Source organism: Lontra canadensis, unplaced genomic scaffold (assembly GCF_010015895.1).
Source record: "Lontra canadensis isolate GAN:19392208 unplaced genomic scaffold, GSC_riverotter_1.0 scaffold100, whole genome shotgun sequence".
Taxonomy (NCBI): domain Eukaryota; kingdom Metazoa; phylum Chordata; class Mammalia; order Carnivora; family Mustelidae; genus Lontra; species Lontra canadensis.
The window spans coordinates 1786739-1811354 of NW_022631094.1; the positions used below are offsets into that span (position 1 = coordinate 1786739).

Below are 24616 nucleotides of genomic sequence, written 5' to 3' on the forward strand. Positions count from 1 at the left end.
TGGCAACATCAGGAATGGCCCATCCGAGGAGAGCAGCCTGGTTCAGCAGCCACAGGCCTGATTTCTGCCTGTAATCTGATTACGGGGTCTGAGCTGTTCCAGCCTGCAGCCTCCTGCTCTGCGTTTACTATACTTTCAAGGACACGAGGGCCTGATTGCTCCAGCCCTGTGCTGTGAAAAATCTCAACCCAGTTTTGCTTAGACGGGCGGCAGGCCGCGGCCGGTTGCACCGGGCTCCGGATCACACTGTGTGACTAAACGTTCTGTGTGCAACATGTTCAGAAACCCAGAGCTTGCCGGCTGCCTGGGAGCTCTCAGGTTCCCTGAGAAACAAGGTAAGGCAGGAGAAATAGGAATTGCACTTGTGGGTTTATTTTCTAACAGGATGAATGCCTCGTATCCTCCATTTTTTCCTTGTATTCTCCTGTGTCCCGTTATCCTTTCCTCAAAGGACACTTGAAAGATCTAATTGCATTTATAAATTAGCTTATTTTGTGGCTGAAATACCTGAGGTGGTTTTTTGTTTGGTTGTCGTTGTTGTTGCTTTTTGTTTTTTCTCCCCCGCCCCTTTTTTTCCCCTATTGTAAGTTAGAGATACTGCTGAACCACAAAAGCCTTTATGCAGGAAGAATTGCAGATTCAATTCCAATGCCCAAACTTTGGATCCTGTTCTGGATGTGCTGTGCATTAGCTAAAATAGTTTTCTAAAGCAAGGGCTATATGTACTAAATTATTTCCAGTAGACAGTGGTGTTTGTCTTTTTTATGAAATCTTCATGTGATACTGTTTGGAACAAAATGTTGTTTTTGTAGTGGCTTCCTTTGAGGGCAGAGGAAAATGCATGCTTTCCATGGAACCGCCGGAGTGACTCCACGGATTCCAATCACTGATTGAACAGGGCTGAAATGCTGAAGTTATTTTGACTGTCCCGTGTGAAATTCTGGCATTCTGTGTCAAAGTCTTTTCCAGCACAGATGAACTCTTAGGAGGTGATTCAAAGAGGCCTCAGCTTCGGGAATTTTCTTCTACAACATTTGCTAGCTTTTTGAACTGAGTTCTCTCTCTCTCTCTTTTTTTTAAAATATATAACACGATATTTGTATATTTAGGAAAAAAGCTCAGGTCTTTAATTGGCCTTATACTTTTCATTTTACTGTATTTCTCTAGTTGGTCAGAATTTCCAAATGCCAGGAGGCTCTGGATGTGTTTTTGCTGGTTAAGGACATGTCAGCATCTGGTGCATTTTGTACCTCCTTTTCCTCAGGCTTCTGCCCCCAAATATTAGACAGTAAAAGGCACTTGCTTAGAAGTCTGTGTAAGTGGTCTGCTTGTGGTTTTCTTGGTGGACAAATGATTACTGTGCCAAAAGTTGTAAAACATTACTTGCCATTAGATCGGTATAAATTTGTCTCTGCCTGGTTTTGATTAACTGGTCCACCCGGATGTGTCTTTTTGCTGTGTGGGATTGTTACCACCTGTCTTTACATAATACATATCTCGTCTTCAAAAATAAAGAAAGAAATAGTTAATTTGATGATTTGTTATTATTTAGATTTTAATGAAGGCAATAAAGAGAGCAGACCTATTCCCCGGCTCTTCACCAACCCCTCCATGCACACATTCTTTTAAAAGCATCTTGAATATATCAGGCAGTGATGAGTTTCACCGTTTCTGTTTATCTGGACCGAAATTGTTTAATTTTTTTTTTTTTGCCTTCTTTTCCCCTGAGTATGTAACTGTGCTATTCAGTATTTAATTGCTTTGAGTATTCTTATAGCTATAACAAATTTCAATGGTAGCATTGAACTATGTCAGATTACCCCATCCCCACCTGCAGAGTTATGCTGGCTAAATTTCAGGAGAGGAGGAAACTTTGCCTGTGTAAAATGCATGTTGTGGAATTTGATTCCTAAAAGATGTCATTTTTGTATTCTTATGTCTTGTCTGGTTAATGGTTACCTTTTCCTTAAGTGATATGTTCAAAGGGGTTTTGGAGAATTTTTTTTTCCACTGGAGTTTTTTTTTTTAACTTACTGTATAGTTATTTCAATGTTACATCATTTCTTTCCCCTTAGATTTCAACCAGAAAAACTTAAGCTTTGTTGGATTACCAAGTCAAAGAAGAGTTTCAAGGTAAAGTGATCTTCTCTCAAGGAATCTTAAATTTTGAAGATCTGTGGTAGCTTTTAGAATTATTCTCCTAAATTCCTAATTCATGAGTTTGAATGTTTGGCGGTATGTTTTCTCCCCAGAGTTTGGTTTATTAAAATGTCTGAAGCAAGCTGACCTAATAGTACATTCAGCCAAAAAAGATCCTTTTTGTATTCATTAATGCTGTTTATGGGTACATGATCTATTTGCAGATCAGATAAAATTTTGAACCTGTAAAGGACTATTATCTTTTCTTTCTTGTACCTGCCTCTAAGTGTGGGATGTTCTTTTGCAGTCTGTCCATCAAGTAAGAGAGCTTTTGATTTTTTAAGAGAAACTTTAGCCTTGTTCTTTCTTTCCATCCTTCCTTCTTCCCTCCTTCCCTCCCCACCCCCAACCAATCCATCTGTCCAGTGAGGTCTTTTTTTTTTTTTCCTTAAGATTTAAAAAAATTTTTTTAATTGGACAGAGCAAGTGAGCATAAGCAGGGGGAACAGCAGGCAGAGGGGGAGGGAGAAGTGGGCTTTCCACAGAGCAGGGGGACCTCCAATTCAGGACTTGATCCCAGGACCCTGGGATCATAACCCAAGTGGAAGGTAGACGCTCAACTGACTGAGCCACCCAGGCATCCCCCAGTGAGGTCTTTTAATCATTTCCCTTGACTGTAAGGTGTTATAGGCACTGATTCAATTTACCTAACGTGCTGAGACGCTGTAGTACATAATCATTCATTTAAGCTCTCGTAAAAATTAAAGTTTGTGCCAAACCAGATAGCTGTATCCCAGATGTTTCTTAGTAGATCACTGTCCCTGATAGAATTTGAGATTTTCAAGTGGAGACACAAAGTTATTATCCCTAAGACATGTAGGCATCAATCCCAGTCTACACTTGGTGATGGTCTAAGGACCCAACCCTGATTTGCCCCGCATTCCACTCAGACGCTTTCATTCCTAATGTATCATGTATGACTTTGTTTCTTTGCTATAAAGGGTTTGCATTTCAATGACATTGAATAAATAGCTGTTCTCATCAGGCTGAGCCTGGCCCTGCCCTGAGAATGGCAAAATCGATCTTGTGAGCACATTAGATGAGATAAAGCCTCGGTGGATTTGATCCATGTCTTAGTATCAGGCCAACTAGAGCAGTAATGAGCCAGGGTCATGGGTAAGGTTGTCTTACTGAACTCAGGAAATCTTACATTTCTGGGGCTTCACACAGTTTCCTATATTTCTTATCTTTGCCTTTTTTGATAGAATCTAAGGCTTACACTTTCGTGAGTTCCAGCTACTATAACTAAATACTCTAGACTGGATGGCTTGTAAACAGCACAAATTTCTTTCTCAAAATTCTGGAGACTGGAAGTCTGAGATCAGGGGGCCAGCATAATGGGGTGAGGGCCCCCTTTAAGGTTGGAGATGGCCAACTTCTTGTGTCCTCATTTGGTGGAATGGGCTAGAGAGATCGCTGGGTCTCTCAGAGGAGTTCTTTTATTTTAATTGAAGTACAGTTGATCTCTGAATCTCTTTTTATAAGATAAAGGCACTGTTCTCATTCATGAAGTCTTTACCTCATGACCTATCGCCTTCCAAAGTTCCCACCTCCTCGTCGAATCACATTTGGGGGTTAGGATATCAACATCTGAATCTGGGGGAATACAGATGTTCAGACCAGAGTAGCTTAGTTCCCAGTATGTTCCTGGCAGGTTGGTAGAGCCGTAGTAGAGCTAGTAAGTGACTGTGCAAGAGGAAGAAGAGGAAAGCGTTGCTTATTTAAGAACAGCAGTAGCATGAACTAGAAGGTCAGACGTTCCAGCGAAAGCAGATTCAGAGGGACACAGCTGCTCTAAAATGGTGGGCGGTAGGTCCTCTGGATCCATGCAAATGATGACCTCCTGCCCACGGAACTAGAGTAAAATCGGCTGGAGATGGAGAGCATTCTGATCAACCAGGCCAGAAGTACAAAGAGGAGGTAGTAGACTTTGATCTCTTGTGTCTTGTAATGTGAACAACAGTAGAAGAGTGAACAGATCGGAGGGAGACTTTCCCAGCATGGGTGCTGACTGATCACTGTCATGGTTGTAGCCCCATTTTGTCAAAGACAGATGCTAGTAACCACAGAAAATCCTGTCCTCACTCTCCTAAAGTTTCCCCTTCTTTCTACTGTTGGCATTTAAGTAGGTTAATGGGACACATTAAAAAAAATTGTGGAGGCAGGGAGCAATGTCTTCTTAGATTATTGAAGCAGAGGGAAGGAGGTAGGGTAGGAAAAATTTAGTCCTGAGAGAGCATTATTTCAGAGGAGATGAAGATATATAAAAAATACAAAAGGTGCTGCTTAATGGCAAATGTCAAAAGTCAAGACTGTAGCATTTACATTAGCTGTATATGGAGGGTTATATATTTTATTCTGAAATACAGACTTATGCTTTTGGTTGAGCTGTGGAAACCCACCTGTGCCTACAGAGCTTGTCAGGCAGAGAGCCCATGTCCCAGGGGTGATGGTCCACGAAGAGAGCGCCACGGAGCACGTGGAGCTCAGTGCTTTGGAGGCCCCCATTGTGTGAGGTAGGATTGGGCTCCACCAGTCACACTGCTTGGTGCCTCGGACTCAAAAAAATTAAAGGAGGGTGATGTTAGGGCTCTTTGGGGTATTTGTGGGTTGTTGGTTTTTTTTTTAAGATTTTATTTATTTGACAGAGAGCAGGAACATAAGCAGGGTGAGTGAGAGAGGGAAAGCAGGCTTCCTGCTGAGCAGGGAGCCCATGCGGGGCTTGATTCCAGAACCCTGGAATCATGACCTGAGCTGAAGGCAGATGCTTGAGGACTAAGCCACCCAGGTGCCCCAGGGTATTTGTGTTTTATTAGCCATTAGAAGATGATCGGAAGGGATTACTCATTCACAAGTGTTCCAGAATCTTTTTTTTTTTTTTTTTTTTTTTTTTTTTGAGAGCGTGAGTATGGGCTCGCATGTGGTAGACCCTGAGATCATGACCTGAGCTGAAACCAAGAGTCAGAGGCTTAATTGACTGAGCTACGCAGGCACCCCTATAAATCAATAATTTGAAATAAGACATTTGCCACATGTTCTACAAGTAAGAAACCAGGATACCATGAGAGAAAACAACAACCGAGGTGTATAATATAGATTTGGTGTACGGTGGGACGGGCATGGGGTCAGGGACTTTCTTCCTTGAGGAACTGACCTTAAACTGAGACCCAGAACCAGGAGCAGGACTCAGGTAGGCTGGAGAGGAGGGAACCTGGGTAGAGTAAATCGCATTTACAGTAAACCGTGTTAGGAGCCATGAGAGCTTGACAGTGCTTGGGTTTCCCACTGGTTTCTGACCAACTGGGAAAAGGCTGCCCTTCTTATGGATACTGACACTCTCAAAGCTTGTTTGAAGAAGGTAAGTGCAGGAGCTGTCAGGGGCTGACTTGGAAACCCCACTGTAGAAGTTCAGAAAAATGTTTAACTGGGGAGGAGTTTCTCAGTCTTCATTAGCGGCTTTTTGATAAGCACAAAAAAAAGGGGGAAAATAGAAGCATGCAGATATTTATGTTTGAAAATACGAAATAGTCTTTGTCCCCTAAGGTCAGTGGCCTGAGAAACTGAATATTTCCAGGATTGGACCATTTTTGTTTTTGTAGAGACTTCTTTTCCTGAGATTTTAGTTTCCCGAAGAAAGTACAGAACTTTATCCAGATGTTTATACAAGTAGCTGAATAACCGATGACAATGGCATGCCATTCTTTCAGTGGGCTGTACTTCTACAGTTATGTGATTCTGTTGGTTTATACTAAGTCGTAAATCTGAATAAAACACTGAAAAAGAATTGTCACTGCATCATGATCGCTGTTTAGAAGTCAGCGCCAAGTCCACATTTCTGACCTAAGCAGGTGTCCTAGGGTCTTTAAACCATTTGGGGTGTGGTTTATAATGACTACTTATTCTCAAGACTTTTTATGAAATAATATGAATATATGGCAGTCATATTTATGAATATAAGCCCTACCACATTTATCAGCAATAAGAAAGATTTCAGATGAACTTGGTTCTAGAAGATAGATCTGTCCCCTATCTTGGATCTTGCGCCTGCTAGATTGAAATTGAATTGATGGGTGGAGTGTAGATGATTTGTGTGTCCCACTTACCTGGTATGCACAGAACTTTCCTCGGTCCAGTCCCCTTGGGACCCCTATGGACAGGCACCCCTGCAGAGTGGAAATGCAAATGGAGGACAAGCCCTTGGGGAGGGTTAACTTTGCACTGATGTTCAGCCTTTGCAAGGCTGTCATTCACCTTTCTGGAGGTGATCCTATCACTGAAGAATATTAGTTCTCCTGTTTTCATGCTAAGCTTTCTTCCTGTTGCGTGGCGACAGCTCTGTGGTCTTGCACAACCCCAGACATGCTCCCACGGAGGCCCGTGGTGTCAGTGTGTGCCGCCTGGGGTCCCCTAGATTGGTGTGTCGTCTTTGGACAAACCATGTAACAGCTTCCTAATCTGCAAACCAGGGATGACGATAGTGCCAGTGGTGTGCTGGGGCTGGCTCGCACTGCCTTGTGAGAGCGAGTGCATGTGTCTCTTTCCAGAAAGTCTTATGCGAAGCTTGCAGATGGGCCATAGTGGGAGTGTTGACATCATCAGCAAAGACTGCAAAGCACATGCTCAGGGGAAGCAGGTGGGAGAGCAAGAGGAAGGAGCCCACTGTTAAACCATTCCCAGCACAGCCCTGAGCAGTTCAGGCCTCACTGAGTCTTATGAAGATAATTAAGATTATACCCACAATATGCCTCATTAGAGAAGAAAAGTACATAGTGCTTAATTCCTTATTCTTTCCCCCTTCATTTCCTCCTGTATCCCAAGACAGGTCTTCATGAGCCTTTCAGACTTCAGACCTACTCACCATGCTTTGATTTCTTAGTTGTTTGAAGGCATTTGTTACTTTACCGTAATTTCAGCCCTGGAGGAAAGCATATACATATCCTAGACAAGTTGCTGATTTTCTGAGGAAGAGATGAACACAGAAAGGTTGAGCGATTAATCCAAGCTTCCCCAGCTCTTGGTGAGTGGCTGTAGAAGAGAGTGGCCATCCCAACAGAGGCGTCCAACTCGCGGCTCCACCATGTTGTTACCCCTGACGCCATGCCACCTGTCTGTGCTGACGTAATTCTTCCGTTACACAAAAAAGTTTTAGTGACATGACTATAAATAAATGAAAATAAGCTAGCATTTAACTCCCTGAAATAAAACTCTTTACTTGTAATCCACATACACGTATTTCACTATATATAACAGTCACATAACTCTTGTTTTGCATTTTTTTTCACTTAACATCGTATATCTTGATTCACATTGACTTTAAACATTATTAATGGCATAATTTAATTTTTAGCTTTCAGAAAGAGTTCTGGCTTGAAGAGAAAGAACAGCGTGCTAACCGCAGAAGAAGAATCGATGCTAAGATTTTAACTGCACTTCCGAAAGGTGAGTCTTTCTCTAAATGGTTGACCAGTGTCCCGGGCACATAAGTATTGTGTCACCTGATTTTCTCTGAGGGGAATTCATTCCGAAGCTCCAGTGTATACCCTCCCTTGTGTTCCTTTCTGCCTGTTGCAAGAATTAACCTTAATGAAGGTACCTCTCTTCTTGCGTGTTTCATCTGCACCTTTCTCCGTCTCCTTTCTTGTTCATTTTAGCCATCTTCGGGAATTCCCTGGAGGCCGGGTGGGGAGGGTGACAGAGAGAGCCAGCATAGAATCCACCCACGTCATCTCTCCTACCTCTCACCTTCTCCAGGGGCAGTGAGTGTTGTTCATAAGTCCTTATCTACTCTGTCTACTCTGTCCACTACCTCCGCCTCTTGGTGCTTTGCTGGTGCCTTTGCACTGAGTATCTTAGAGCTCCCTGCCAGGCAGCACACTGGGTTTCCAGGACGCCCCACACCTCCCGCATCTCTTTCCCCAGGTAGGCACTCACGTGTTCTGTGAATTCGTATTTTCATTGGTAAAGTTACAAGTGCCGTAAAACATCGCAGCTGCCATGAGCCCACTACTCCCTATGTTTTGCCTGAGAAATGATGTAAACGTTAACCAGATCTTTGTGTCCCCCAACTCTAACACTGGAAGAGGGGCATACCAGCTCTCAAACTGCTTTCATGCCAAATCCACTGTGTAACCCTTACTTCAGAAGAAACAGGTTTTGGTGGAAGGCCAGATTTTTTTTTTCTATTTTGTCCTCTGAAAGAAAAAAACAAACAAACATGAGATCAAACCCAAAAGAGATGAGACCAGAAAAAATATTCTTTTAATAGAAACTAAATCTAGTTTAAAAGGCCCACTGATACATGGGTGTACAGCCTGAGGAATTGAATAGGTGATGTGCGTAGACGTAGTCTGACGAGGATGGGTATTTGAAGCACCCCAGAGATTTGGCCTTGTGGAGACAATTTAAACAGGGACATTTTGCAATTTTCAAGCACTTAGAAAACTGTCAACTGAAATACAGACTTACTCCGTGTTGTCCCAGAGGCCCCAGACGAGAATACTGTGTTGAGTTACACAGAAGTAGATGAGATTTCGTAGGAGAGAGACCATTCTGATAGTCCATGGGACCTGTGGATTATATGGGCTGCATCGCCATCTCATTCACTCCCATTGGCTGTTCAAGGAAGGTCATGGGCTTCCATGGGAAGGAGACATGCTGCGGGTTCCCGCCTGGATGGCGTGACATGGAAAGAGCCTTCCGATTTTTTAGACTCTTTGTGAAAGACAAAGCAGCTCTGGTGAGTCTGAGCCAACCTTACAATCTGGGAAGATGGTCCAAGCAAAGTTCAAGGGTGAACAGATTGATTTGAGCAGAAACTTAGAAGATTGGACTGATTAGGCAAAGTTCTGTAGCAAAAGCTGTTTCACTCATCCTCTTTGTCTGCCGTGGTCCTTTCCTTGATGAGCAACAGTATGTGCAATATTAGGGTCAGAAAAATTAGAAACGGTATATGAGATGCAAGGTTCCTTTCAGGTTCAACAGCTTGTAACTCTGTATGTGCCGAAATTTAAGAACACGTTAAGTTGATTAACCAGTTTCATTAGAAAATGTATCATAGGGGCTCCTGGGTGGCTCAGCCAATTTAAGCGGCTGCCTTTGGCTCAGGTCATGATCCTGGGGTCTTGGGATCGAGACCCACATTGGGCTCCCCACTCAGCAGGGAGCCTGCTTCTCCTTCTCCCTCTGCCTCTTCCCCTGCTTGTGCTCTCTCCCTCCCTCCCTCTCTCTCTCTCTCAAATAAATAAATAAAATTGTTAAAAAAAAAAAGAAAAAAATGTATCATAATTGGTGATGAAAATGTACTTTTTCACAAATCAGAGATAATACCATGTATTAATCAGATTTATGTTTCTAAATTCACAAGATCTTCAAAACGTGCTTAAAAAGTATCCGAACCCCTCCCCTCCTGAATTTTATGTAAATTCCGCATAGTCTTATTTTACGTTCTGTACTCACGAATTCGGGAAAGACCCGAATTTGGAAAGACCCACGTATGACCTCTAATCTCACTTCTCCATCGTAAATATTTTAATGATTCTGTCAGCTCCTGGAGATATAATGGTGAAAGTAGGAGTGGATTACAACCGTTTTCATGGCATAGCGTTTTATGTCTGTTTATACATTTATAGAAGTTTCTGGTCATTTAGTGAGGAATTCTTGCTTTTGTGAAATTGAGCATCAAAATGATCATTGACTTTTTCTCTAAGGGGGCTTCCTTTAACTGTGTATCACAAACAAGTTATCCAAGGGTTAAAAATCTTTACTCTGTAAAGATGATGATACTAAAATAGTTTTTCCCCTTACACATTATGAAATGGACCAAATATATTAGTCTACTTTCTTAATAGCTTTCTTGAAATATATTTCAAGCAATCTATAATTCATCCATCCAAAGTATACATGTCAGTGGCTTTTAGCATATCCACAGAGCTGTGCACCCATCACCATAGTCCGCTTTGGAACACTGTCCTTATCCCCACAAAGAAATCCCACACTTCACAGCCCTCACCGCCCCCCTTAGTCCTCGAGTTTTGTAATCTCTGATTTTATAAGCTGCTTCTCTTTGTATTAGTGGCTGCCATCCAAGTGTGAAAATTAAAGTGCAGGAAGTCCGATCCCTTTTCAGGACTTTCTGGGTCTGGGCTGTGCTCTTAACTTGTCAAGTGCAGGGTAGGAGGGAGGTGTTCTTGGAAGTCCTCTGCCACTTATATTTCTTTGGAAGATTCTACTGTACTTGGGTTTGGACGCCTGAACTCAACAATAATTTCACCAGAAAGCCTGATTCTCAGGGCTAATTAAAGAAACAGTGTTGCCCAAGAAAACTACCCAGTGGACCACATTATGCTGGGTATTGGCCTTATATATTATGATAAAGCATGTTAGGCAAGTTAAATAACTTTGTAAAGTATGATAGCCCTGATGTCAATTGCCTTTCAGTTACCTCAGAAAATGACTGTCTGATTCCCTTCAAAAATAACTAAAGAAATAGACTCATAGAATCTTTGTTGGCACAGAAGCACTGTTTGGAATTACTCAGAGGAGGGCAGCAGGTTGAGATAGCAGGTGCAATGAGGAATAATTTAGTATATGTCACCGTTTAATGTACTTGAAGGCAAAGTAGAAAATTCGTTACAATGGAAGTTAGATCAACAGCACCTATTTCGATCTGTATTATACAATGATTGCTATTACTGTTACCTGAACCATTTATGAGTGGTATGCATTACACCACAGCATACAATCAGCTTAATTATAGCTGCTTAACCCAATTTTGTTTATTTTTTTTTAAATGTTTTATTTATTTATTTGATAGCATGAGCAGGGGGTGGCAGAAGGAGAGGAAAAAGTAGGCTCCCCACTGAGCAAGGAGCCCCATGCAGAGCTCGATCCCAGCACCCCGGAATCACGACCCGAGCTGAAGACAGCTGCTTTTAACTGAGCCATCCAGGCGTCTCAGCTTTATCCAATTAAAAAAACATTCTTATTTCCTGTTTTTAGGAAATATACACTGATAAATTTAGAGATAAAGGGATATCGTGCTGCAACTTACTCTTGAATAGCTCAGAAAAATTAGCATGTAGGTGGGCCTGGGTAGCTCAGTCGGTTGAGCATCTGACGCTTGGATTTGGCTCAGGTCATGATCTCAGAGTCATGGGATGGAGCCCCATGGCCAGCTCTGCACAGGGTGTGGAGCCTGATTGGGATCTCTCTATCTCCGTCCAGCCCTGCCCCCCCCCACTCGTACTCTCATACTTTCTCTAAAATAAATGTCTTTAAAAAATTATATGCACATATGTGTACATTCATGCATGTGTATACACACATAACACATGTAAATATGCCTATGGAAAAGGATAAAAATGAATGTAGTAAACACGTTATGAAGCATGTGTCGATTTTTCTGTAAGTCTGAAATTACATAATAATAGTAAAGACAAGACCGCTTTTGGTAGATCATGAACAGTAACAAATTGTATTCAACACTGCCTCCCAGACCATAACTGTGGTAGTGCTTTATGACTGAAAGAATGGAGGGCAACATAGATTTCCACAGCTGGGATGACTTCTGTGATTTCTTAATATCAGCCCCTTTTATGCTTTATGATATACCTGACCAAAACTTCCAAACAAAGGGCCTAAGGAGGACTGCAAGAGCCCAGAAGAGGTTGCTGTTTTTGGTTTTTTTTTTTTCTTGGAAAGGGCCCCCAAAAATATGCACACATCAGCAATTCAAATAAAACCTATTCTCTTTTATACAACTGAAGTGTTTTCCCATGGAATAGAGATACTAGAGTAATTATATTGCATGTTTGTTTTACTTTTAAATTATAGACTTGGGAAAGGAAGCTTCTCTATGACTTCTTTTGTCTTCCACATCATATCTTTCCCCTGTAATCTCATGTCTATAGGAATGAAGCAAATCTTGGTAACTGAAAAATAGATTGGTTACAAAGAATTGACTGAGAAGTAATTGTTTGTTTAAGGGATTTTTTTTTTCCCCCTAAAAGATTCACTGTGGGTCTCCACTAAGAATGAATAAACTTGCTGGTACATTTATTTATTTAATTTTAAAGTAATCTCTACACCCAGCATGGGGCCGGAACTCACCATCCCAAGGTCAAGATTTGAGCACCCTACCGACTGACCCAGCCAGGTGCCCCTAGCTTGCTGATACATTTAAAGTATGGTTTGATTTATGACTTCATTTCACTCCTCAGGAAATAATCTTAGAGGACTATAGGTTAGAGGCTTGAAATGGTTTTGGGTTTGAACCTAGGTGTGGTTGAAAAGAGTACGGTGCTGGCTGGTGGTGTCTGTCATTGGGATAACCTAGAGCTCCAGCATCCAGGGGTGTGGCTGCTTATTTGCATCTTTGTCCTAGGATCGGTGCTTCTCAATCCAGGACAGTACCATCCCCAGGGGGCTTTGGGAACAAGCGGGAATATTTTTGCGTCATGGCAACTCATGATGATTAGGCATTTGGTAGGAGAGGCCAGGAGACTTAACGTCCTGAGGTACAGGACTCCATGAAGGAATTTTTCACTCAAAAGGCCATTAGCACCCCAGTGGTGATCTGTGACCTGTTTCAGAATGGGCTGATGAGTCCGTGACCCTGAGGAGGTGTACGTGAATGGCTGCTAATTGCTCTCAGACTTAACAGCAGTGAGACTAACAGCCTGTTCTCTCCAGAAGAGGGCAGAGGTCACCATGGACAGTAGGGTAACTTAGGTTACCCCTTCCCCCATCTTTTTCCCACTGCCCCAGGCTTCTAAGGGTTCAGTTCCTAGGATGAATGACTGTTCTGACCATCAGCCTATTCCCTTCTCATAGTATCTTAGTTTTTGTAGCATGCTGAAATACGTAGGTAATGGCAGAAGGAGAAGTATAGTTTTGTTGTGGGTGGGCCATTTGCACAGTCTGCCAATTAGGTGATCGTTTCTTCTAGAAGATGGGAAATAACATCAGGAAACAACTTAGCTTTTTCACTCTACTGCTGGAATCTTCTTTTTTTTTTTTTTTTAATGTCTTTAGTTGTATAATTTCTAAAGGAAAATGTAAAAATTTAACTAGAAGTGATTTCAGTCTCAGATTTAGGATAAAAAATATGCCTTTGTCTAATAGAAGGTATAGGATACTCTGTGCGTTGAATTAATGTTTTTATCCTTATCTTAGTCCATTTGGGTTTCTATACCAAAATACCATAGCCTGAGTGGCTTTTAAAGAGCACAGATTTGTTGTTCGTAGTTCTGGAGGCTGAATCAGGGACTCCGCATGGTTGGGCTCTGGTGAGAACCCTCTTAGGTCTTGCAGACTGCCAGCTTCTCACTGTGTCTCACATGGTGGGAAGGTGGCGCCAGCACCTTGTGGGGCCTCCTCTATAAGGACACTAATCCTACTCCTGAGGGCAGAGCCAATCATCTCCTAAAGGCCCCACCTCCTAATATCATCACTTTGGGGATTAAGACTTCAACATATGAATATGGGTAGGACATCAACATGTAGACTGTAGGATAACTAGTTGAAATAATTTGGGTGGAGGAAAGATCATGGTGTTATGCTCTGCAAGACCTTATTAAGATACCCTGTTTCTCAGTGATGAGTTTGACGCATAGAGTCTGAAACCTACCTTTCAGAGCACTTGGAATTTGGTTCTAGTAGCTTCTGGCACACTCTTAGGAAAAATATGGCCCCTTGCTCTTCTTGGGGTTTAAATAGTTAATTGATACTCTTTGGTTTATCTCATCCTTGGAAATATTTTCAAAATATGCACTACCAGTCATTAAAGTTTTATCACCATAATCTTGCTGGAGCTAATTTGATTAACTGGGAAGCTAGTATTAATCAAGCTTCCTCAAAAGGTAACATGGCAGAGGCACCATTACCATTACACCCTTGTCTTCCAAACAGAGCTGTAATTGACAGTACAGAGCAAGTATACCTCTGCCTCCAGCTACTCTGGTTCCTAGGAAAGCCACCTGAGGGAGAGACTTTTTTGAAGCCAACTATCTTTTTTTTTTTTTTTTAATTCAATTCGCCAACATATAGTACATCATTAGTTTTTGGTGTAGTGTTCAATGATTCATTAGTTGTGTGTAACTATCTCAACAGAAGTCAATCTAACTAAAATTGTAAGGCAGCTGTCATTTAAAAATAAAAACAAGGCTTGTGTCTCTGAAGACGGTCAAAGGGCAATATAAAAGGGGAGTGTGTGTGTGTGTGTGTGTGTGTGTGGTTCTGACTCATTACTAAATATGACAGCTTTAAAAAAAATAGAAATGAAAGCAGTTGAAAGTTGAATTCCAGAATTTAGGGGTACCTGGCTGGCTCAGTAGAGCATGTGACCCTCGATCTCAAGGCCATGAGTTTGAGCCCCACATTGGACACAGAGTTTATTTTATTGTTATTATTTTAGAGAGTTGGGGAGAGGAAATGCAGAGGGAGAGGGAGAATCTTAAGCAGGTTCTATGTCTAGTGTGGAGCCCAACCTAGGGCTGGATCTCACAACCCTGAGATCATGACCTAAGCCGAAGTCAAGAGTGGGACTCTTAGCCAACTGAATCACCCAGGTGGCCCAAGATGTAGAATTTACTTTAAAATAAAAAAGAAAATTGAAAAAGGGACACCTGGGTGGCTCAGTTAAGCGTCAGCCTTCAGCTCAGGTCATGATCCCAGGGTCCTGGGATCGAGTCCCGCATCGGGCTCCCTGCTGGGTAGGGAGCCTGCTTCTTCCTTTGCCTCTTCCTGCTGCTCCCCCTGCTTGTGTTCTCTCTCTCTCTGTCAAATAAATAAATAAATCTTAAAAAAACAAAAAAAGAAAATTAAAAGTATTCCAGCATTCTTCTATGCCTCCATTGAGTTTCTTCTTTGACTCAACCTTTCAAAGTTCCTTGGACCCCCTGGGCTGTTAGTGCCACTTCTCCCTGGTATTCCTGGGTCCTCAACAGGAGCCACTCAGATGAGCCTTTGTGAATTCACGTGGCTGAGGAGGAGGTGAGAAGAGAGACCTTTATTCTCCACCAAATTGGGCCATTTCTCCAAAGAAACAGGTATTTGGCATCTCAGTGATATCCTTGTAGTCAGTATCACATGAGACCCTCCCAGCCTCAGCCAGACATTTGTCCGCCCATCCGGTGTTACCAGGAGAATTAGGGTTGTTAGTTTATCTATCCACCCAAATTAGAGCGGGGAGACAAATGTTAACATTTCCCGGCAGCGAAAGCTGGTAACGGGAGGCTTAGAACTGTGTTAACCTAAACCGCGGTTAATGTCCATAAAGCTCCATTAGTGATGGCTGGAAACACGATCAGCTAGTCACAGATTTTTACAGGTTCAATGATAGGGTGAAATAGGAGTGTGGGGAGACATGGGGGTTGTGGCTTGCTGATGGGCGTGTGGGGGCTCTAGTACTGGTCTCTGCTTCTGCCGACGTTAGAAGTTTCCCATAGCGGAAAAACTTGGAATACTTTGTTGAATGTAGTAATAAAGACAGATAGTGAGATATCTGCTTGCTGGAGAGATCTTGATGTTCAGGCCTTCTCTGACTCCCCTGGATGAAACAGAACTCATGGTTTTACTTCTTAAAAAAGCCTGTGACGTGTGTGTGTGTGTTTACACATCCCATGTGGCATCTGCCCTTTAACACTAGAAGACAGTCTCTAGGAAAACACTGCACGGGATCTAAGAACAGAAACATAAGTTCAAGAATATATGTTATTGAACATACTATAACATAAGTTATATACATAAGTTCAATAATACATAATATGTAAGTTCAATATTAACTTATATAAGTTCGATAATATAGAAGTTCAATAGATCTATGTTTCATGAATGAGTGAATGAACACATGACTACTGAAAACTGGAGTATCTTTTTATTCTTCTGTTTTATTTTAGTTGCAGAATTAAGAAAAATCTTTGAACCAAAGAGGAAAGAATTTTTAGAAATGAAAAGGTAAGAAATTGATTGCACCTCGTTAGAAAGTAGAAGAGCTTGGTGAAGCAGTATTCACTTTCCCTGAGAACCGCTTTCCATGGCTCACGAGGCCTGTCTTTGGTGCCCTGTACAGAAAAGAAAGAATTGCCAGGCGCCTCGAAGGAATAGAAACGGACACGCAGCCCATCCTGCTGCAGAGCTGCACCGGCTTAGTGACTCATCGCCTGCTGGAGGAAGACACGCCCAGATACATGCGAGCCACAGACCCGGCCAGCCCCCACACCGGTGAGCGCGCTTGTCTGGTAGCCTGCCGTCATGCAGGCTGCCCGAGATGGTCCATGCTGCTTTCTTTACCCAGTGGCATTGGAAGGAAAATGAGATAGTCCACAAAAGTGAATTGTGGAGGTGTACTTACTTATTAAATACATGTTATTTGTGAAACACTGCAATGACACGTATGTCAACTCTGCCCCATCTCACAGGTGTGGTCCTCTGGGATCATAGCAGGAAGAAATGGTTCCTCTTGGCACACTGTTGGGAAATTGATGACCTCATTCACTCCCCCTCCCCACCTGGGACCCCTAGAGGGCAGGAACTACATCTCCCTCCTGGCCCCCTCAGGGTGCTGGCACAGGACCTGCTGTCCTCTTCTCAGTAAGAGTTCTTAGAGGACTGAATGAGACTCCTTTAAATAGAATACCCAGGTGCCCAGCACAGAGCCTGGTCGCTCGCAGCAGGGAGCAATTTAAAATGAGCCTGGACCTTTGAGTGGTTAGGGTTCTTAGTCTATGTGTTAATGCAACAAACATTCTACTTAAATTATTTTAATATAAATAATTTACATGTCATTTTAAATGTATTCCATATATATTTTGTATTAAGACGTATTTCAGATGTGACTTAACTTTTTTGGGTAACTGTCAACGTTAGGAATATGAAATATTCAACTTGGGCTTGGAAGAGGATGACCCATATGGGGCTGTTCTTCTCAACCCATCCCTGGCTCTGCAGCTCCATGCTGCTGCTTTTTATGGCCAGTGTTTTCTGGTTTCTTCCTTAAGGCTGTTGATCTTACTTTGTGATGTGATCATGTCACTTACCTAAAGTTCCTGATCTTCTATGGCCAGAAAGCTAGAGAAGTAAGATTTTTAAAAATTACTTGAGAATCAAGAATAGAGTATCAAAATTTGTAGCCAGAAATAAACCCTCATGTATGTAAAATGTGAATCTATGTATTATAATTTAAGCATCACATATTTGTGAGAAAGGGAAGACTTGTTTAATAAAATGGTACTGGGAAAATAGGTTATTGTGCAGTAGGGAAGGGGTCATAGACCTCTTCTCACTTACACGAAACACAAAAATAAGTCCCAATTAGTCACATGATTAACTTTAAGAAAATAATTAAAAATATGAAAACAGGTGAATATTTCATGCACATCGAATGGGAAAGAACACAGAAACAGCTTGAGAAATCACAAATGACCAGTTCAGTTGACTTGACCACATAACAATTCACATCTGTACTCCGAAGAAAATCTTCCATGTGGATGTCACAGAATATTAAACAAGTTTGAAATACTCATGAATGAGATTAAGGTTCACAGTCTCAAAAAAAAAAAAAAAAGCATGCGAACCAATAAAAGTGACACTATGAATCAATAGTATATAGAGCTTAAATAAACTTCATCAGATATTCCAGAAAAGAAAAAAGTAATACAAATGCTAATAATTGAAAAATGCACAAATTCTCTTTTTCTAGTAATCAAAGGAAATTTTTAAATATTGCAGGTTCAAGTATAAATTGACTCAAACTTTATAGAAATCAACTTGACAGTCTAGCAAGTCTCTTAAAATGATACACTTTTTGGGGCGCCTGGGTGGCTCAGTGGGTTAAGCCGCTGCCTTCGGCTCAGGTCATGATCTCAGGGTCCTGGGATCGAGCCCCGCATCGGGCTCTCTGCTCAGTAGGGAGCCTGCTTCCCTTCCTCTCTCTTTGCCTGCCTCTCTGCCTACTTGTGATCTCTCTGTCAAATAAATAAAATCTTAAAAAAAAAAAAATAAAATAAAATAAAATAAAATGATACACTTTTTGATAAAGCAATTATACCATTATCTGTTGTGATAGTAGTCAGAAAATCAGACTGATTAAAAGTTAGAAACAATGAAAAAAAAATGGCAACAATGCAAATGCCCAGGAATATGAGAAGGGTTAAATTAGCTATGGAATGCCTGTTGAACAGAATATTACAAAGCTTTAAAGAATGTCTTCAAAAAAAGACTTCCAAATATAAGAAAATGTTTTATACGGAACATCAGTGGTATATAAAACATAAATTACTTTATATGGGAGAAAAGAAATCAATTTTATAAAAGACTAGAAGGAATATATAGAAATTTTTGGCAAATTATCAATTTATTATTATTATATATTCGTGATTATTGGTGATTTGGAGTTTTACCTTCCTATGTTTTCAATGTTAGACATTTGCTGTACCAAGCATGTGGCTGCAGTTGGAAAAATGCACTTCTGTGCACAGAACAGAGTACAGTCAATGTGCCTCTGTTCTTGAACTCTGTGTCCCCCATGTGGTCCCTTGTAGGCCGGTCCAATGAAGAGGAGGACACTTCGGATTCCTCGGTGGAAAAACAGACCCGCTCCAAACTCTGCACCGAAACCTCGGGCGTCCATGCTGACCCCTCCTGTGGTTCAGGTCTCATGGACACCCAGGCTCTGGAGTCCAAAGCGGAGAGAATCGCGCGGTACAAAGCGGAAAGGAGACGGCAGCTGGCCGAGAAATACGGGATAGCGCTGGATTCCGAAGCAGACTCGGAATCGCCGTCCCGATACACCAAGTCCAGGAAGGACGCCGATGCTGCTGACAAGAGGGGAGGGAAAGGTGACAGACAGGCCGAGCCAGGCAAAGATTCAAGCTCTCTGTACTCCAAGGACTATGCCCTCTCTGGGGGCGATGGGCTTTCGGACACCGAGGTGCTGCTCAATGTGGAAAACCAAAGACGGGGTCAGGAGCCTAGCACCACTGGGCAGGCCCGTGACCTGGCCCCCACGGTTGAGAGTTCCTCATCCTTCCCCTTCCCTGGGCGAGACTGTGCCTTCAGTGAAGTGCCAAGGTCCCCAAAGCAAATGCACAGCGTGTCCCTCTCCTCGCCTCGGCCACCGGCCTCCCCGAGCCACTCTGCTGGTGACCCTCCACTCCCTCCTGAGGCCCGAGTCAGGTAAGCATTGAGCCCGCTCTGGGCTGTGTTACCATCTTTGCTTTGCCTCCCCTGCGTCAGGGTCTGGGTGTTCTTGGTCTTCTGTGGAGGGTTCTGCTGGTGGCAGAAATAGGTAAGATAGGGTTTTTTAAATTTCTGCAGTATAAAAACAGGTTCTGCCCAAGCAAGAAGCTTCAGTTCTTTTTTAAAAAAATGATAAGCTGAACAAGTGTCATGGGGACACTTTCATGGGAGTTTCACTTACAGATCCTTCTTTTTATGGGTTTCTTATATGCTTTTAATAATTGTCTTTTCCTTTATGTATTTCTCTAGAATTATACCCAAAACCCTTTTTTTTTTTTTTTTAAGGTTTTATTTGACAGAGACACAATGAGAGAGGGAACACAAGTGGGGGGTGGGTGGCGGGTGGGAGAGGAAGAAGCAGGCTTCCTACTAAGGGGGGTGCCCGATGCCAGGCTCAATCCCAGGACCCTGGGATCATGACCTGAGCCAAAGGCAGACACTTAACGACTGAGCCACCCAGGTGCCCCATTATAACCCAGACTTCTTAGTGATTGTTTTTGTTGCTGTCATGTAAAATCACAAAGCAGAAGGACCACCACTAACACAGTGGAAGGGTCTCAGTTTTGGGTATGACGAATGACTGCAGTATAGCTTGAATATAATTGTCTCCTGTAGCTATGCAGGTATATCAACATGCTGAGAAACAGCTGTGTAGAAGAGTACCTCATTAAAAAGATCAGTCATTAAGAGTAATTGTCATACACAAAGACAACAGCTCCCATTTGGGAAAATCAGAAAAAGGGTAAAATGAGAAACTCAAATGCCAGAAGAGAATATTTGTTCCTAAACTCAAATTTCCAAATTTAAATTAAATTTGATTTGTTTCCAAATTTAAATCAAATTGAAATTTCTAAATTTGAGTAAGATTTAAATATTTAAATCTAAGTAAAATTCAAATATTTAAATCTAAGTAAAATTTAAATATTCAAATTTAAGCAAAATTTAAATATTTAAATTCAGTAAGTGTGATGACCATATTCAAAAGGCACTTTACTTAAACATCATAGTTTAAAGTTTGGGACAATTGTCTAGGTAGATTTTTAGGTGTGTTTTTCGGTCCAAATAGCCATTAGCTTCCCAGGTAAATTGAGGAGAGGGAGGATCAAGCAAATTTATTTTGAGGGGAAAACAAAGGGGTGGGGGAGGAAGAAGTATTGGGAAATACTCCTTTGTATTTCACACTGGGACAGAGCAGTGAACGTGGTCCTCTCTAAGTGGCAATAATACAGCTAAAACAGATCATTTTACTTATTGATATTTATGGAGTCAAAGACCTTCCCCTACTTAGTTGATAATTCACACTAAAATATTTAGAGAAGTTAACTTCTTAGAGAAGTCAGTACTGTAAAAACTGATACGGGGTTCTGAGGGCCTTTGTTTTAGCCTTTGGGCTTATTTATTTATTTATTTATTTGACAGAGAGAGAAAGAGAGAGAGAGATCACAAGTAGGCAGAGAGGCAGGCAGAGAGAGAGGGGGAAGCAGGCTCCCTGCGGAGCAGAGAGCCCGATGTGGGGCTCGATCCCAGGACCCTGAGATCATGACCTGGGCTGAAGGCAGAGCCACCCAGACGCCCCATAGCCTTTGGGCTTTTTGAAATTTTGGGACTGTGACCTGTTTTCTCTTATTTTGAAATTAAAGTCTGTTGTTTGAGAAACCTTCATTTCGTAGCAGAAAACGTGTTCTTGCCTATCAAAGTGAACACTTCATGTGCTTTGTAAACAGGTCAAAGAAACCTAACAGTCTAATTTAGAAAGGAAATTCGAGATTTACGCTTACATGGGTTTGGAGAAAATTCAGAGCCAAATTTCTGATTGCTATATTATGAAAACTGGGGTTGTTAACGTGGCACCTGGGTTAGTCATCTAGATCTCATATGATAGATCCTCAGTGAGATCCTGAATTAGTTGTAATAATAACTAAAACTTGGTTGGGTGCTCCAGGTCAAAAGATAGGATATTTAATTGTTCTGTGTTAAAATCTTAATATTAAAAAAGTCTATAATGTAAAATCTTAAGAGGTATTTCTTTCTCAATTATTTGAAGAGGCATGTTACTTGGAAGTTTCCATAAGCCTAACCCCAGCCTCTTAGCACTTACTTGACTTTCACAAAGAGAGGATTAAAAGGATTAAGAAATTATAAAGGAATTCTTGAGGCACATGCTTTATTTATGTATTTTTCAATTTTAAAAAAAGCACATGCTTTATATATTTAATTTAAAAAAGGCACATGCTTTTTTAAAAGCCATTCAAGACCTATAATTCTATGATTTAGAGGCAGAGAAACACAAATCATTTCATATATATATTTTAGGAAAATACTGAGATATATTTACATTAAAAGGGATAGAACATAATGTATGACAAGTATGACAGTAAAAGATAAACAAAGATACAAGAAACAGCATGGGAGGTTCTTCAGAAAGTTACAAATACTCTACAGTCCAGTAATTGCACTACTGGGTATTTACCCCCAAAAATAAAAAAACACTATCTCAGAGGAATGTGTATACCCCTACATTTATAGCAGCATTATTTACAATAGCCAGATTATGGAAGCAGCCCAAGTGTCTGTTGATAGAAGAATGGATAAAGGAAATGTGATTGATCAATCTATCTATCTATCTATCTATCTATCTATCTATCTATCTATGCTATTCAGCCATAAAAAAGGAATGAAATCTTACCATTTGCAACAACATGGATGGAGCTAGGGAGTATAGTGCTAAGTGAAATAAGTCAGAGAAAGGCAAATACCTTATGATTTCACTCGTATGTGGAACTTAAAAGAGCAAAGAAAAAAGAGAGGGGATGGGCAAACCAAGAAACAGACTCTTTAACTATAGAAATGATAAGAGAACAAACTGATGTTTACCAGAGGGGAGGGCGTGGGGGGATGGGTGAAACAGGTGAAGGAGATTAAGAGTACACTTACCATGATGAGCACTGAGTCATGTATGGAACTGTTGAATCATGGTATTGTATACCTGAAACTAAAATAGCACTGTATGTTTTTTAAAAAAGGATTTATTTTGTAATGACTACAGCAATTCATCTTGCAAAGATGGATTTAAATGAATTAATATTCTGCTTAGATATCCTTTCTCTAGAGCCCGGATCTTTGGGTGTCAGAAAACCATTGTTGTCTGATTTCCATTTGGGGGGAAGAAAGACAAAAAATACTTTGTGAATTATAACAATAATCAAAGAAATCTCAGTGTCTTAATAACCATAAATGAAAATGCCTGTCATCCAGTATGGAAATAAGTAACAGAAACGTTGAGGGAGATGAAGGAGTAACCAAGAAAACCATTTACAGATAATGAAATTATTTTATTCCGCATGTTTTTGTGGATATATCCTAGCATTGAGATGGACTGTTTTTCTCACTGCTGTACTATATACTCTCTCATCACCTAGCTCTGCTAAGTATTGGGGCTAGTAATGTCTGAATTAACTCATTCCCATGTCATCATTTTATTTTGTGCTCACTAGCAAGAGGCTGGTTTTTTTTTTTTTTATCATTAATTAAATACGAATGTGTCACTCATGAATATACCATCAAAGACTTCCTCTGGTATCCTAAAAATCCACCTCTGAGCCAGACATCAAATGCACAGTTTTTGTGTGTGTTCATGTACACGAACACATGTACAGACGGAACAGTCATTATAACATTAAGAGCATTCTAAGCTCCTAACAGTCTTGAGGGCTGAACAGTACATTTAAATTTATTAGAATTTGTTAATGTTTATTTGAACATTTATATGATTAAGAAAATACATATGTCACAGGGTCTTTAGCTCAAGAAATCCTGTAGCTGCCTGGGAGTTCGGGAGAACACGTCCTTCTGAAGGAAATGGAGAATATATATACTCACAGAAGAGAGCCTAAGATACCTCTTACCCAACCCCTGAATTCTGCCAAGCCCCTTCAATTTAGAATTTCAGAATTGTGTTTTCTAGAGAGGGAGGTTTGCTGATAGGAACCATTCTTTGTTAATTAAGCCATTGTGAATTTTAGAATAAAATTCAAATGGATCTGGGGCCTGTGGGTTTTTCAGATTTTTAAAAATCTGAGCTGTCGCTAATGGAAATCCTGAATGCAGAATTTGTATTTCTTAGTTAATTAAAAAAAAAAAAAAAAGAAGAAAGAAAGAAAAGAAAATGCACCATATTTGTTACTTCTGTGAGTGGAGAATCTCACGACCTGAGTTCCACATCTGCTGTTTTCCTGAGCATCCACTGTGACTCCCTGATCTCAGTGACCTGTGTATTGGCAAAGAGGAAAATTTCCCAGTGGTGATCCACTCTAGAAAACGCCCTCTGTGTTTCATCTCTCCGCTTCTGTCCCCACCCCTCCAACTCCCACTTAGCAAATTGTATCATTAGAAAATGATTATGGTGTATAGAGCCCTCCCTGAAATTTGAGCTAGGGAGAGCTGCCATTGGTCAGTCAAGCTTCGGACAGGGCTCTGGTGACATCAGACCTGTGGACTGGATCTTCCTGGGTCACCTCCACAGTGAGCCTTTTCGGAGACATGGTGACAAGCAGACTCAGCCAACTGAGAAGGAAGGGGGCTTAGATTATGTTCTTGTAGTTTGTCTCTGATGATACTTACTCAGCTCCTAGGGAGAGGTTCAGTCTAAAAACTGTCTTCAGAGCCTCAAGCTCATTGTTTTCCTTGTTAAAGTTCTGTTAACCTGCCTGAAAGAAATGTCCACCCGGGAGTGATAAGGAGAGAGAAAGCTGCCTCTGGTCATAGGCATTCCTGTCTCAGTCCCTGTTCCCCCAGGGCAGGAGTGTTCCTAACACAGGCTCTGGGTCAGGGCAGGTGTCCTGGAAAACCTAGGTCTCTAAAGAAGAGACTTCCCTGTACGCTCACAGATCTTGTAATGGGATGGAACTCTTTTCACCTTTTAGCCCCTGTACCCCCAAATATCTTTTCACCTTCTCTACTAACTTTTGCCTGTTAAAATATGGTTAGTTCATTCCCATGGTTGTTGTTTTTTTTTTCCCCCTTTTCTTCTGTTCTCAATGGCAAGTTATCAATTTCTGTTCACTGAACTAAATATGAATAGATCACCAAGAACCCTAGCTAGTATGTCCAAAAATTTAGACACCTGCCAGGTTGTAAGGAGCTGAGCTGTGTGCGCATGCCCTTGCATGTTCGCACGCCTGCA

General features: G+C 41.3%; 1 protein-coding gene across 1 annotated transcript in view; it reads left to right on the plus strand.

Moving 5' to 3' along the window:
* Positions 1-259: 259 nt before the first annotated feature.
* Positions 260-24616, plus strand: part of SVIL (supervillin) — a 99230-nt gene continuing 74873 nt past the window's right edge. Inside the window, 6 exon segments of the mRNA XM_032837812.1 lie at positions 260-335; positions 2076-2133; positions 7547-7638; positions 16095-16152; positions 16268-16419; positions 18738-19371. Coding sequence (XP_032693703.1) covers positions 275-335; positions 2076-2133; positions 7547-7638; positions 16095-16152; positions 16268-16419; positions 18738-19371 — 1055 coding nt within the window. The 5' untranslated portion in view covers positions 260-274.